Raw genomic sequence first — 16,749 nt, 5'->3', positions numbered from 1 at the left:
AGACACAACAGTAGAGAGGATTTTCATGTTACTTCAGTTGGTCCACCTGCCTTGAGTGATGAAGACTTGTTTTTCTATGTGTCTCTGTCCCTTATGAGGGACCTTGGGACACTATTGATGGACCCTACTATACATGACAGTTTTATTCTTTCCCAAGACACAAAGAAACTGGCCACAGTGCTGAGACAGTCAGTAGATCACTCAGTCATTTTAGAGCAAGTTAGGTGTTATTTGATAACTGATTAATTGTCTAGTCATGTTTTTAAGCAAAAAAAAAAAAAAAAAAATCACAAAATTCTGTGACAGCTTCTCAGATATGAATATTTATTTTGGAATAGCATGCTCTCCATGTTTTGGTACATTTTAATGTTGTTAATTTGAACTCCAGGAAAAAATGGTTGACAGTTGTCGATATTTTCTGATACTTTACACATTGAGTAATCAATTGATTATTTAAAAAATCATTGTCAGATGTACTGACAGTGAAAATAATTGTTGGTTGTAGCTTTAATGATACCACTTACCCCAGATTGTCTTTGTGTAAACTGCTTGTTAAACAGAAAACGTTGAGGTCTTTTGATGAAGAACAACTTTACAACAAATGTCCACAATATAGACTAAAACATGTGGATCTTAAAACCACAAAGACTCAAAGACCAGAACAACAACGTGGAGGTAAAAGACCCATTCTAGCAGATATTGTACTTCAGGGGAATAACTTTCTAATACGTATGTGTTTAATCAGATTATGTAGATAAGAACTCTACACAGTGAACCTGGCACCTGCTGTAAATCTGGGGCTCTTGGGCAATTGCCTGCTTTGCCTGGCTGATAGTCTGGCCTTGATCAGTAATACCTTTTGAGAAATGAACTTTCTTTAGAAGATCTCTCCAAAGATTGCTCTCCATTAGAAATGTTTAACCTTCCCACCAAAGGCAAAGTACATCCCCAGCTGCAAAAATCCATTTTAGGTTTCACCTTTGTAATTTGATCAGACGGATGCTTTCCAGAGAAGAAAGTTGCTGACAGGAGAGCAGGACAGTGGACTGCTCGCATTTCACTCAGCAGGAAGACTAGTGTTAGGTTTCTTCTTCAAAAAGGATCACTGTGGAAATCTTTAGGTATACTTTTATTCAAGGCCAGGATTGAAATACACAAATCCATGTGTGCTATATATGGAAATATGTAAAGGCACATGCAGGGTGGAGTCCACAGTGTATGATTGCCAATTGATTTCCTTGGCCACATGTTTTACATTACTTTAGCAATTCCACAACTCACTGATGTATCCATCTGCCTCAAACATGTTTGCCCTTGGGCTAACACTATATGTACAAAAGCATTATTGTTTACTTGTGGTCTTTCTCCACCCGACAGTATCAAGTTCTATGTTTTAATACTGTGTCTTTCTGAATTATATGGCTGCCATTTCAAAGAAGTTGCTTTGGGCTTCATTGCATTATAAGCATAATTGGGGTTTGAACATGGAACACATTCTGATTTCTGTGTTGAGCATGCTCAGTGCAGAAGTGGGTGGAAAAGTGCAACAAAATGGCATTTAGGATGAAAATTGCATCTTGGATCGTGCATTCATTAAATAATGTCCAAGGACCATGTTTTCTCTTCTTCAATGTAGTGTCAATCTGTAATTTCATTCCATTGCTAAGATAAAGCTTAAAGCTAAATGGAAATTCACAACAACCATAAAATGATGCTGTAACATGCAAAGTCTGACTTATTAGATGTAGAGAGCAGGTATAGCCTGTCATTGGCCGCTACTGTGAGCTGGCTTTCTCCTCTTCTTCTCCTATCTGTGTGTGACCATTTTCAAAATCCATCTCACTACAGGAAAAAAAAACCTCTTTGCAGAGGATTTGGACATCACAAATCTTCAGAGCCTATCATCACACTCCCAGCTGTGCTTTACTGTGAGGACGATGTCTTCACTGTGGCAGTATGCTGGTGAAGCCATGATATAGACAACCAGATAGACGAGCTCTGGTGTTTACGGATCATTTTATCACCATGTTCACGCAGTTAGGCTGATTGGAAATCACAGCTGTAGTTATTACAGGGTGTCTCACACAGGAGGCCGCTGGGCGCTGCTCATAAGGCCGCTGGGCGCTGCTTATAAGGCCGCTGGGCGCTGCTCGTAAGGCCGCTGGGCGCTGCTCGTAAGGCCGCTGGGCGCTGCTCGTAAGGCCGCTGGGCGCTGCTCGTAAGGCCGCTGGGCGCTGCTCATAAGGCAGCTGGGCGCTGCTCGTAAGGCCACTGGGCACTGCTCATAAGGCCGCTCGGCGCTGCTTATAAGGTCGCTGGATGCTGCTTATAAGGCCGCTGGGCGCTGCTCGTAAGGCCGCTGGGTGCTGCTCGTAAGGCAGCTGGGCGCTGCTCGTAAGGCCGCTGGGCGCTGCTTATAAGGCCGCTCGGCGCTGCTTATAAGGTCGCTGGATGCTGCTCGTAAGGTCGCTGGACGCTGCTCGTAAGGCCGCTGGGCGCTGCTTGTAAGGCCGCTGGGCGCTGCTTATAAGGCCGCTCGGCGCTGCTTATAAGGTCGCTGGATGCTGCTCGTAAGGCCGCTGGGCGCTGCTCGTAAGGCCGCTGGACGCTGCTCGTAAGGCCGCTGGGCGCTGCTCGTAAGGCCGCTGGGCGCTGCTCGTAAGGCCGCTGGGCGCTGCTCGTAAGGCCGCTGGACGCTGCTCGTAAGGCCGCTGGGCGCTGCTTGTAAGGCCACTGGGTGCTGCTTGTAGGGCTAATTACATAGTTGTAATTGAGGGTGAACTGCCATCAACTCGGAGATTCTTTCGTGTGGATTAAAGAAACTAGACAGTAGGAGGACAATGTTTAGGGAGATCTCAGTAGGGAGTACATCAATCTGAAACTAAAGAAGCATGGATGCGGGGCAAAACCAGATTTTTAAAAGTGAGTTTACTCTGTTTTACAGTAATGTAAACATATAAAAGCTCATGAACATGTCACCCCGGGCTCTATTAAATTTCATGTTTTCTGACTTCTCAAAATGGATTAATGCTTGATTCCAGCCTGTACTTGCCACGCACATGTTTGTATGAATATAAGTATTTCCATTTAGTTGATTTAAACCCAGCAGCTGCAGCACAAAAACATCTTCTATCCTCTATGCTGCAAAACCTCAGTTCAAAATACTGACATGTTAAAAGAAGGTAAGACAACATCTTTCTTCCTCACCTCCTCTTTCTATGGCTGCTGGGCTTCCACTATTGTCAGTGTAGAAAAATAGAATGGTATCAGTCTGTGATCTCTCATCTCATTTATATTTCATCTTTCATGTGTTGTCATCATCCTCAGACTCAGACACGTTAGAAAATGAACTGAGCAGTTGCTGAATGCATTCTACGTCGTGGTGTATCAGTTTGCTTTTGTTGCATTGCTTTTGTATTCCTTTCATCTTTCTTCCAGTCTTTCTTTTGTGCTCTTCTTTGTTCATATGCTGTGAGAGAAAAAGAGGATCTGACCACTTTCATTAAGGTCTGCTCTCCACTGACAGACTGCTGTTGACAGATGAGGGACACAAACATCTCCATCTCTTCCACAGAATCTCTTTAGTTGTTTCCTTTTTAATCATTTCTTTTATCTAATCTCCTTATTTCTCTATTCCAGAGTCCTACATGTTTTATATTGCTGATCAGCACACGGTCAGTAAAATCGTCTCTCTGCAGAAAAGCAGCATACTGGACTTATGGAAAATATGCTGTATCTCAGTTGGTTTAAACTGTTGTTGTTGTTGTTTTTGCTCTCTATCATTGCTTACATTGTGTTTTCTGTGTGAGATGTCCCAAACTCATCCTGAGGATTAGTATAGGATCCCATGCGGCCTGTCCTAATGAATCATTCTTGGTCAAAGTAAAGTTGATCTAATCCAAATCTTGAAGTGTGCTGTAAACATTATGATCTAACATCTTTCCTGTTAGTCTAGCACCATGAACACGTTTAGTTAGAGTGAAATGTCCTAACACCTGCCACAGACAGTCATTCTCTTGTCGGGATTAATAATAAAAGTAATAAGAACTTTGATGATTCCTCCATTTCCCCATTTATAGCCATGGATGTTGCACCTTTTCAGGCAACCAATCATATACATGGGACTCATCACCCTGGTAACCAAGAAAATGGAGGAGCAGCTTCTTCTGGCAGTTCTAAGCTATATGATACAATATGTGATAGAAATTACCACAATGAAGAGTGATGCCAGTCTATTATACAATGGTGATTAGAGTTTTGATATGTTGTCAAGATAGTGTTGTCATGGAAACAAAACCCACCCACAGCATTGAAACGATTTTTTTTGATGAAGCGTGGAGATGAAGCACTCCCCGGCGCCCTGCCAGCGCTTTTCTTCCAGAGAGAATGATAGTATGGACACACACCCTTAGGGATAAAAAGATTTCTCACAGTAATTGTTTGGATCACATGGTGCACTGACAATAATTTTAGTAACAAACGTCCTCAACCCAAAGTTTTAGGACAAAGACGCATACTGTTACACTTGTAGTTGTGATGGCTTGGCCTCTGTGTGTGCAGTCAGTCATTTGTACTAGTGTTTGAACTGTGCTGAAGATAGATGGAAAACTAATTAATCAGAATATCCAGAACTGTTCAACCACAAATCAGAAATATCTGCATGCAGAAGCTAAGTTTGTTACAGAACCACAAAAATACAGTTTGAATTTATGGATCTTTAGCATAGCACCATGCTGGAATTTTGGTGACAGATTGTCATAGACAAAATGGGTACAAAGAGAAGAACTCAATTTTCATTACTAAACTTAATGTTAAGAACCTGACTTTCTTACTCTTTCTCTTTCAGTTCTCACACTTAAGCCGTGTTTTCCATGGTGGAGCATAGCTATTAATGAATGGATGATGGTCATTAACACATGCATGATGTCTCTCTCTCTCAGGGGATTGACTGTCTCTCAGATTGAATTAAGCCAAACAGTGTTAACTGATTATTCTCCCAGTCTGTGAATCCTCTTTGATCCAGTTAGAGAGATACTCTTTGCTCAAGCAGAGACTGTGTGTGTGTGTGTGTGTGTGTTTGTGAGCAAATGTTATCAGTGTGTTCATGCGTGTGTTTGCTTGCTGATAATTGAAGCTGGCGCAGACAGGGACCTCCTGACCTCATAAATTTCAAACATAATTCCAGCTTTGATGGCTCTATTAAACCAATCTCAACTACTGGCTCATTCTAGCTACATTGTGTAACATCAACTCACAGCTTCCCGATGCTCTGATACTAAGTTCTCAGCATTCATATGGTGTTAAACCTTCTATTCTTTTTAATATGTAATCATCATTCAGCAAACAATACCTCAGTGCTTCTTCCTACTGCCTCTTGCTACATTTAAACCACAGGATATGTAACGTGGATTTCTAGATAAAAGAATGAAGTCAGTAGCAGTAACAACACTTTAACACCTATACAGCATAAACTACAGGATTCTTATCTATGAAAAGTCATATACAGTAAATGAGTAATTTGAAAGTTTGTCTGTGCTAATATTTATTTAATTTAAACATGATTTTTTTCCTATTTTGGTCTATTGATCTGACACTTTGGTGGATTTGACTAAAAACATCTCAGTAACTGTTGTATAGATTGAGATGACAGTTGGTGAAAACATTCATGACAATTTGAGGATGAAATCTCCTAGCTTTGGCTGAATCACCATTAGATGCCATGTAGCTTGCTACAGATTGCAGGTGGCCCCGTTGAGAATCAGTTTTAATAACTCTGGTAATCACCTAAACTGTGATGCCACTGTGTTGAGTTTCTTCATGTATTTCAAACAGTGGTGACCAGATCATCTTAGATCTGGATCTAATAAATGTAGAAAAACTCTGATTTTACCTGAAATCATTACAGTGCAGAAAAAATAGAAGAGGTAAAAAACCGATACATTGTGTGGTAGAGATGTGAAAATCAACAAATGGCATATAGCTGCATTGGTAGAATGTGGACTGTCACATTTGAATTATTAAGCAAGCCAGATACAGTTACAGCTTAATACCAATTTACATTTAGCTCCACAAAATAATTATCCTTGGGCAAATCAGTATGGAGTGTAAACGTGGCGTGTTGTTTCTGACAGAACCAAACCGACCAATCACAGCTTTTGAGGTGTGAGCCACCACGACATGTAGCTACATTTGGAATTGAAGTGCACATCATGCTATAGCATAGGTACAGTGTAGGATTTGTGCATGTTACCTTGTTAACACTGCATATTTACAAATAGCAGATGCTTGATTTCTATCCAAAATGCTTTACAGCTTTTAGCCTAAATTAGAGAAAATCTGCAAAAGATCTATTGTTATGCAAATGTTCGGATTTGATTCATCAGGGCAGACAGCTTGTAGCAGAAGTCTCTAAAGTTGGTACCTTTGAGTAAATATTAGTAGAAGAAGTTTTCATTGGAGAGGAAGAGGGCACAACAAGACAATGTACTGAAAGCATGCTAGTAAAATCACATGATGAAAACAGCGAAGAAAATATGATGGAAACATCATTTTGGACCAATGCTGTGATGCTCCGTCAGACGAGGTTTGATTTTCTGTATCTCGGAAATGTCTCCCTTTATAGAGTCCATAGAGTCAGTACTTGTTCTTGCTCAGTGACACAATGACTTATTTTTCTGTTATCAGAGCACTGACTGAAAATATGGCCCACCTGACTTCTCTTAGGTTTTGACCGACATTTACTGAGTCCACCCTGCTGTTAGTAAGCCATTAAGTGTATTTGTTCTAGCCATGTAGCACGAACTACAGCACAGATGGTTAGCTAATGCACTCACAACCTGATGGCCAGTTTCCAGTTGTTGATGTGAAGACCTCCATCTGCTGTGTTAAAGCTCCCCATAGTAGCACTGCTATGCTGACTTTGTGTCAGACTTAAAACGCAGTTTTGGACAGAGCACATTCACTTGTATGAGCATGCTGCTCTGTCAGGATTTCTGCTGTTGTTTGTCTTGTCTCTTTAAACAGACCGATAAAAGGTCTCCGAGATGAGACGCTGTAATGAGACAGTTTTCTGCCTCCAGACGTCCTCACCCCCTCCCTTCCCTTCCATACTCTCTCGAGGCGAGCTGGCTGACTGCAGGACCTGTTGCGTGTCTCGACCTAATGCCGCATACCTCTCTTGCAACCCTCAGCTGGAGGAGAAGAAAAAAGAGGGCTATGAAGAAGAAAGGAAAAGAAAAAAACAAGTGCCAGGCAGCTGTCAAACAGCCAGACACCTGGCCTGTCAGAGAGGGCACGAGGTTATTAGGAAGGGAAAGATGTGTGTATGTGTACTATAGATATACATATGTGTAATGAGTGTGTGTGTGTGTGTGTGTGTGTGTGTGTGTGTGTGTGTGTGTGTGTGTGTGTGTGAGGGGAGCTTGCCAGTGAGAGCCAGAGAGAGAGAGCAGAGCCAGACAAAGAGGGAGGAACACAGACATAAATAACCTGTCAGAAAATAAAGAGAACTTGAAGAGATAAGAAGTGGAAAATAATTTAAGCTTGCCAGTAATGATGTCATTTTTATTTTTGAAAGAACAGAGAAATGTTACAATAACTTAGACTCTGTAACCTCATATCTTTAGAGGATGTGTGATTCGTATCGCAGCAGCAGAACAAACCCTGTCTATGTGTCTATGTGTGTGTGTGTGTGTGTGTGTGTGTTCACATTTTGTGTGACACTGGTGTTTATATAATGTGCTTTCACAGAGTTTTTCTTTCAAAGTATTTATTGTGGAGGTCAAAGTGCATGACAGCATAGTCAAAACACAAGAAAGCTGCAAGTACATCTAACCACATGAAATATACAGTGGCTTTATTTCCTTGTCTCCATCGACCTCCTCAGTGGCCTGCCTCTGTGTGCTTGCTGTAAAGAGGTGTTGAAGGCAACACCGCTGTCTCCTGTTGACACATTCACACTAAGCTATGCTAAGCTGTACATGCCTGGACGCTAATTAGCGCTGCTCAGCCAAAACAAGTGCAAACACAGGGGAGGATGGAAGATGAAAGGAGAGATGGCTCACCGCTGAAGGAAAGCAAGAGTGAAGCAATTACGTATTAGAATGCAGTGACTTGTGTGTTTTTTTTTTGTAATAATATAGGTGGTTGTAATGTCAGGCCTGTGCATACAGAGGAGCAATTGTTGTGCCAGGTTTTAGTAGCTAACACGTGTTGGATGGTGCCCCCTGCCATCAGTAAAGACACCAGAGGAGCAAATGTGGGACTTTTGTAGTTGCAGCAGCCTGAAACCATAATCCTAGTTTATTTAACCCTGGAACTTATTTCTGTGTTGGCGTTTTCTTATGATAAGACCAAAGCAGATTTATCTTAACTCTATGCTGGATGAAAATCATAGAATAGCAATGTTGTAATTTCCAGTTTGGCGCCACGCTGGTAGTGTTGCCTCACTGTTACTGTCTGCCTAAACCCAGACACAGTGATACAGAAGTGTGTCCATGACTTATTTTCTTTCATATTGGAGATATTTTATGACAACATCTATGGAGATAAGGATGTGCCTGAGGCAGCTGCTGATGACAAATTAGTTTTTGTGCCATTCATTAATCAGATCATTTGAAAGCAGATTCAGAGCATGAAAATAACAAAGCTGTAACAGCAGTCAAAATGTGCCCATTTGGCTTCTCTCATACTTTGGCTACCCAGATGCTATAAAAGCACAAATGATTTTCTAGGACAAATTTGGAAAAGCTGAAGATCCCACAGAGAAAAGGAAAAAGGTATCACAACTTCTAAAAGCTGACAGATGCTTTTAAAGTCTTTACTTTGTCCAGAACCAGAATGGCTTCAACGCAAAAACAAAAACAAAGTGTGGTATGCCCATCCACAGGCGACGGTGGAGATGTACACACAGTAACTATGAGTACATGACTAATTGGTAATTACTGTGACAGCTAATTAGGGCTTAGTGGGTGTCAGAAGTTACCGAGACTGTGTGCATGATAAAACAGTAAAGATGTGAAACTTAGACCAATTAGCCACAACATTAAAACCATTGACAGGTCAAATAAATAACTTTGATCATCATATTTCAAAGCCATGTTGTGCTAGGAAACCTTAGGTTCTTGCATTCATGTGGGTGTCACTTTGACAGTTATCACCTAGCTAAACATGGTTGCAAACCAGGCACTTTCTCCATGTTTGTGTCCTTTTTCCTGAGACATCAAAGTGACGTGCTGTAATTGTAGTATTTGGTAATAATACACTCAGTGGCTGATGCACTTCTACTAGCTCTTCTGTTCCAGGTCGCACCAGTACTTTGACATTGTTATACGACGACAGAATTTGAATTACAGGTTTTACCACTAAGACTGAATAGCAGTTTTAAAAAATAGCAGGGTTGATATAATATAAAAGGAATTTTTACTTTAAGAAGACTGTGTTTATATCGTTGACTATTTAGTGACTACCTAAAGATGTTAGGTGTGACTTTTATAGCCACCTTTATATGGCATTACAGTGAAGGTAAAGTCAGTAAGACGACTCCTCCATTGTGCCACTACTGGAGTGAGGCTGCAGTAGGCAAGAGGTTAGATCTGCTGTGAAACCTCAGTGGTGTTAAATATAAAAAATACAATTTAGAGGCCAGTAGAGACTGCCAGTCCTCTCAGGAGTGATCTCATTCATCTCCATTAATTCACCAGAATCTCACACTAAATGCAGTAGTGATTCAGTGAAATTAAATTGCTCCATGTTGCACCTTTGATCAATTGCAGACTGACTGTGAAGTCTGTATAGAGTACTGTGGATTCTATAGCACTGTTCACATAACATGTTTAAAATCTTATTTCTACATTGGTTTTATATATATATATATATATATATATATATATATATATATATATATATATATATATATATATATATATATATATATATATATATATATACATATATATTTGAGTCTGACACATACATTATAAGTCTCACACTGGGACTGTTTAGATAAAAGTGTGTATAAAATGTCTGGGTCCTCTCAGCACAGAGAGCCTGGTTAAGGGCCTTCCAGTCCAGGGGAAGAATAATGGGATCCTTTCACAGGTGGAGGGATCCGGGAATGTTGTTAACAGCTCTGAGATGAGGAAGACGTCTCAAGGGCCTGAAACATTCCTTCACCTGAATGGAGGAAAAGAGAGGATGATGGAAAAGAAGGGGGTGAGAGAGTTATCTGGGTCAACCTGGCAGCTTTTCACCTATGGTTTTGCGTATAGATGAGGATTAAAAAGTGGGGCATTCAGATAGAGCGTACACTGTTTGCTTCATGTTGGTGTTGCTTATGCTGTTTTGGCAGGATTCCAGTTTGTGGGAGTGAAAGGAAGCTTCGTTATTGGGATAGGTGGTCTATGCTTCCTCTGTTACTGTTAATCTTTCCACTGGTAGGCCACCCTGTCTGCAAAAGAGCTGCCAGTCTTTTCTGAAACAATTTTTTTTGTAGTTTTAACTGAGACGGCTTCTGTCACACAGGATACATGTTGCTATAGTCTTTTTTTTGGCACAAATCTTTGTAAAATGGGACAATAAATCATTGTAGGCTCTATTTTAGCTCTATTATTTGAACGTCAGCTTCATAGGGTTTTGCTACCTCTATTTAAAGGCATCACATGGAAGGAGTGAAGTATACAGAAAATGTAGAGCCATCAGTTTGAATTTGTGCAGTAAAATCACCTTTCTACAGCCTTCAGTCAGAATGCAGTAAGCTGTATTTGAGCAGTGGCAGTGTATTGTGTGAAATATGGCTTTTCCCTCTTGCTGTGCAGTGTGTGCAGACAGCAGCACTGAATTATGGGCATGTCACAATCATATTGGTCTCAGATGTGTAAGTCCAATTCTGCTGTAAGCTAGTGGAAACACACAGCCGGGTGACACAAGCTTTATACTCTGCCGCTTCCATATTCAGACTTGTGCAACACAAACAGAATGCTTTAGCTCTGATCACTCTGTTTTCAAATTCATTATTTTTTTTCTCTCATTTTCATTTTGGTTAATTAAATGGTGACTCAAAGGTCATACATCAGTACTGTGTTCTGCTTTGAACTGAACTGAACAATGTGCCAAAATCACAATATGCTTTTCTACTTGTTTTCACTCCCAGAGTGTGAGTCACATTTGCTTTCCACATGCCAGGAGCCCAGAGATCTCAGTACAGCCTCTGGGTAACCCCACAGGAATCTGAGCGCTCTGTTTAATGCAAATGCTATCTTTGAAATTTATGATCCCCTCCGTTGTAATCATGGTTCTGTTGGTCTCCCTCTAACTTGTACTTTGTTTTTCCATGCAGGTCTGGCAAGTGTGGTCAAAACTCTGCTTTGGTCAAAAATGGATCCTCCTCATTTCCCCTCTCTTCCTACTTTTCCTCATGATATTCATGATGACAATCACTCTGCCCCTATCTCTGCCGCCTGCTGACATTGACCGGCGGTCATCCCGAGCGCTTAGCTCCGCGGGGGAGTTCAGATCCAGGCCCAGGATTGTGGAGCCCCCTCCAGTCGCTGCCTTCCAGCATCCACTCAGTCACATCCACAGCGGTGCCTGGAGAACCAGCACTGGAAAAGAGACGTTTAAACATTTAGTGCCATCTAAACCTTTTGGGGACGCTGCTGGCAATGACAAAAACAGCATCAAGGAAAGAAGTCACACTGACAAACACAGAAATAAGCTGAAAAGCAAAGGCATCGCCTCCAAAAGAAAAGACGCCATCCAGCCAACCAGAAATAACCATCCCAATCTCCCAGAGTTTACAGTCAACAGACCAGAGCCAAAGCATAGAATTAAGCCAAGCAACCACAGTGCTGTGGTAAAGCACACTGCACAGACTTACATTTATCTAGAAAGGAGTAAATCCACAGCAGCACGTATTCCTGCTCCAGCACATACAATAATAAGTGACAGAAGAGTTGCAGACCGACAGGCAAGAGGATGGGACGATAGACAAACAAACGTGAACGCATACATGGATAAACATGGCAGTCATACAAGTACAAAGCCAGCAGAACACCACCAGGAAAAACTCAGAGAAGAAATAAAACACTCTGGGAAATCTGATCAACTAGATAACGAGCAGCAGGCTGTGAAAAAGCCTCCCAGGGAGCTCAGACAACACCGTAATCTCTTTGAGGATCCCTCTGAAGCCAAGAAGGATCCTGGGTCATTGGACCATAGAAAGGCTTTGTCCAAACCCAAGGAATCCATAAAGAAAGATGACAGTGGCTGGTGCCGGAGCTTTAAAGAGCAGGACTTTCCAGACAGTGACCACAGGAGGATCCGAATTAGTACAGATCTGCAGCCTCTTACCTGGTTCAGCAAGGATGACATCCAGAAGATGGAGCTCCTTGCTGAGGGTCAGGTGGTCAGCAAGGCCAGGGTGCCAGCGCATGGACAGGTGCTACAAGTGGTGCTGGATCCTCCAGCAAACCAGCAGGTATGCTGTTTGACTCATTTTGATTTCAGGTGGGGAAGAACCTTTAGAATTTCATAAAGTAAAACTGGCAACCACATACAGTGACCATTAGCTCCATTTTGAACCACCATTAGTCATTATTACAGCTGTCACATATCAGAAATCGGCCAAATTCCCGAAATGTTTGCTTATGAATTAATTCCAAATGTATACACCGACCAGGCATACCATTATGACCACCTGCCTAATATTGTGTTGGTCCCTTTTGCTGCCTAAACAGTCCTGACGCATAGAGACCTGGACTCCACTAGACCCTTGAAGGTGTGCTGTGGTATCTGGCACCAAGATGTTAGCGGCAGATCCTTTAAGTCCTGGAAGTTGTGAGGTGGAGCCTCCATGGATCAGACTTGTTGTCCAGAACATCCCACAGATGCTGGATTGGATTGAGATCTGGGGAATTTGGAGGCCAAGTCAACCTCAAACTGGTTGTTGTGCTCCTCAAACCATTCCTGAACCATTGTTATGTTATGGCATGGCGCATTATCCTGCTGAAATAGGCCACAGCTATCAGGGAATACCGTTTCCATGACAGGGTGTACATCGGGGGTGTCGAACATATGGCCTGCTGACCAAAACCAGCCTGCCAGAGGGTCCAATCCGGCCCACAGGACGACTTTGCAAAATGTAAAAATTACAGAGAAGACATCAACTACAAATAGCGCATTTGTAAAACCGTAAATTAAAATAATTTCTAGACCATGACAAGTTGTTTTGATCATAAAGTAAAATACTAGATTGTTCAGTTCCAGATACGTGAGACTAAATGTTTTGTGCTTTGTAGATACACTTTGGTCTGTAAAATGTAATGCACACATGTAAATAATAAACTGAGGCACAATAGTGTTGAAATTGTTGAACTTTTTCTTAGGAAATTTCAGGTTGTTCACAAAGTTTTGTGAAAAGATAGCTCCTTAAATGGGAACTTTTTCAGAATGTACTTTTATGCACTAAAACAAAGGGAAATTTGGAATTGTAGTTATTTATAGGTTAGTATGCTCTGGTTTTACTGGTCATTTGAGATCAAATTGGGCTGAATGGGGCCCCTGAACTAAAATGAGTTTGACACCCCTGTTGTACATGATCTGCAACAATGCTTAGGTAGCTTAGGTAGGTGGTATGTGTCAAAGTAACATCCACATGGATGTCAGGACCCAAGGTTTCCCAACCCAAAGCATCACACTGTCTCCACCACCTTGCCTTCTTGCCATGTGTTCCCAGGTAAGCGACACACCTGACCATCCACGTGATGTAAAAGAAAACGTGATTCATCAGACCAGGCCATCTTCTTCCATTGCTCTGTGGCCCAGTTCTGATGCTCATATGCCCATTGTTGATGCTTTAGGCGGTGCACAGGGGTCAGCATGGACACCCTGACTGGTAAGATAAGATAAGATAAGTCCTTTATTTCTCCCCGTGCCAGGGGAAATTCACATTGTTACAGCAGCTTATGTATCAATAGACATAGTAATAGAAATAAAATAATAATAGAACAGTAGTAATAATATTTACAATATGTACAGGGATGAGAAATGAGGATGAAATAGTGCAGTAGTGACACACTGTAAGACAATGCAATATGGCTTGAAAAAATAAGTTTAAAAAGTGCAAAGATGTAGCAGTGCAAGAATGTCAGTGCAAATTTTATGGTTTGGGGTGGTAATGATATGAGTCCAGGTTATGTTAACATCAGCCAGTGATGCTGATGTTGTAAAGTCTTATAGCAGATGGAATGAAGGACCTGTGATAGCGTTCCTTCTTGCAGGGTGGATGTCTCAGTCTGCTGCTGAAGGAGCTGCTTAAAGACCCCACAGTGTCATGCAGTGGGTGAGAGGGATTGTCCATGATGGATGTGAGCTTTGCCAACATCCTCCTCTCACCCACCTCCTCTATGGAGTCCAGGGAACAGTCCAGGACAGAACCAGCCCTCCTGACCTTCTGTTTAGTCTCTTTCTGTCCCTTTCAGTGCTCCCTGCTCCCCAGCAGACCACTGCATAGAAGAACCACAGAGTCATAAAATGTCCTGAGCAGAGTCCTGCACACTCCAAAGGACCTCAGTCTCCTCAGCAGGTGGAGATGACTTTGGCCCTTCTTGTACAGGACCTCTGTATTGTGTGACCAGTCCAGTTTATTGTTGAGGTGAACACCCAGGTATTTGTATGTGTCCACCATGTCAATGTCCAAACCCTGGATGTTCACCGGTGCAGTCCGGGGTGTCGTCCTCCTGCTGAAGTCCACGATCATCTCCTTCGTCTTACCGGCGTTGAGCTGCAGATGGTTTCACTCACACCAGTCAACAAAGTCAGAGATGACCATCCTGTACTTCCGCTTGTCCCCCTCAGATACCCGACAATGGCTGTATCATCGGAGAACTTCTGGAGGTGACAGCTCCCAGAGTTATAATGGAAGTCCGATGTTTACAGAGTGAAGAGAAAGGGGGAGAGCACTGTCCTCTGTGGACCTCCATGCTGCTGACTACCACATCAGACACACAGTCCTGAAGCCTCACGTACTGTGGTCTGTTGGTGAGGTAGTCGATGGTCCAAGCAGCCAGGTGACAGTCTACTCCCGCTCCTTCAAGCTTCACCCTGAGCAGAGAAGGCTGGATTGTGTTGAAAGCACTGCAGAAGTCAAAGAACATGACCCTCACAGTGCTGCCAGGGTTCTCCAGGTGAGTCAGTGATCTGTGCAGCAGGTAGACGACTGCATCATCCACTCCAATGTTCGGTTGGTAGGCGAACTGCAGTGGATCCAGATACTGGCTCACCTGGGGATGGAGGTTCTTGAGGACGATCCTCTTCATGGTCTTCATCAGGTGAGAAGTGAGGGCCACAGGTCTGAAGTGGTTAGGCTCCCTGGGGTTCCTGGTCTTAGAGACAGGAACCAGGCAGGAAGTCTTCCATAACAGAGGAACCCTCTCCAGACTCAGGCTCAGGTTAAAGATGTGCAGCAGCACCTGACAGAGCTGGTCTGCACAGTCTCTAAGGAGTCTGGAGCTGATTCCATCAGGACCTGCAGCTTTCCTGGTCTTGATCTTTTTAAGTTCACTTCTCACCTGATCAGCTGTTATGGAGAGGCTGGGGGTTTGGAGGAGGGTGGCAGGGGTGATGGTGGTGGAGGGGGGTGAGACGAGGAGGGGTGATGGGGCTGTATGTGGAGTCTGGAGGTAGTGGAGGAAGGGGAGAGGAGGAGGGGTGCTGTTGGTGGTGTTGGTGGTAGAGAGCTGAGGTGTGAAGAAGGAGCTGGCTGGTCGGTGCTTTGATGAGAGGGGGGAGGAGTGGGAGCAGAGTCAGATCTGTTAAAGAACAGATTCAGCTCATTGGTCCACTCCTGGCCTCCTGCTGCAGCTCCCTCTCATGGCCTCTGCTGTAACCAGAGATGGATCTCAGGTCTCTCCAGACCTCCCTTGTGTTATTGTCCTGCAGGTGAGATTCCATCTTGGTCCTGTAGCTGGCCTGGTCTGCAACTATGTAGCCCCATACACAACAAACTGATGCACTGTTTTCTGACACCTTTCTATCAGAACCAGCATTAACTTTTTCAGCAATTTGAGCAACAGTAGCTCATCTGTTGGATTGGACCTCACGGGTCAGCCTTCCTCCCCACGTGCATCAATGAGACTTGGCTGTCCATGACCTTGTCTCCGGTTCACCACTGTTCCTTCCTTGGACCACTTTTGATAGATACTGACTACTGCAGACCAGGAGCACCACACAAGAGCTGCAGTTCAGGATCACATAAACTTTGAGGACAAAATGTTCACTTGCTGCCTGATATCCAACTCACTAACAGGAGCCATGATGAAGAGATAATCAGTGTTATTAACTTCACCTGTCAGTGGTCATGATGTTATGTTTGATCGGTGTATAATTCATACCAGTGAGTAAAATTGTAAGTTTAAAATCTACAAACCTGGAATTCAATATCCATCCATCCATCCATCATCTACACACCGCTTAATCCTCATCAGGGTCATGGGGGCTGGAATCTATCCCAGCTGACTTAGAGACAAGGCAGGCCACAATCTGGACACGTCACCAGTCTATCACAGGGCTGCACATAGACATGCAGGCACAGGGAGAACTTGCAAATTCCACACAGAGAGAGATTCAAACCCAGGGTCCTCTAGCTCCGAGACGACAATGCTAACCGCCTCTCCATTGTACCGCCCCTTGGAATTCAACATGTTTGTCATATTTTTTAAAGAGCTACTGCCTCAAAAATCAAGGCGCTACACC

At 42.9% G+C, this 16,749-nt stretch overlaps 1 protein-coding gene across 2 annotated transcripts in view; it reads left to right on the top strand.

The window, feature by feature from the left end:
* The window catches only part of gask1a (golgi associated kinase 1A), a 60,322-nt gene that overhangs the window by 15,471 nt on the left and 28,102 nt on the right, over positions 1-16,749 (top strand). For both annotated transcript variants that reach the window (XM_055013913.1, XM_023278048.3), the window contains exon 2: positions 11,336-12,475. In XM_055013913.1, the coding sequence (XP_054869888.1) occupies positions 11,336-12,475 (1,140 nt within the window). The remainder of the gene's footprint in view (positions 1-11,335; positions 12,476-16,749) is intronic.

This window comes from Amphiprion ocellaris, chromosome 9 (genome assembly GCF_022539595.1).
Source record: "Amphiprion ocellaris isolate individual 3 ecotype Okinawa chromosome 9, ASM2253959v1, whole genome shotgun sequence".
NCBI lineage: Eukaryota > Metazoa > Chordata > Actinopteri > Pomacentridae > Amphiprion > Amphiprion ocellaris.
This window is presented reverse-complemented; position numbering and strand designations above follow the sequence as displayed.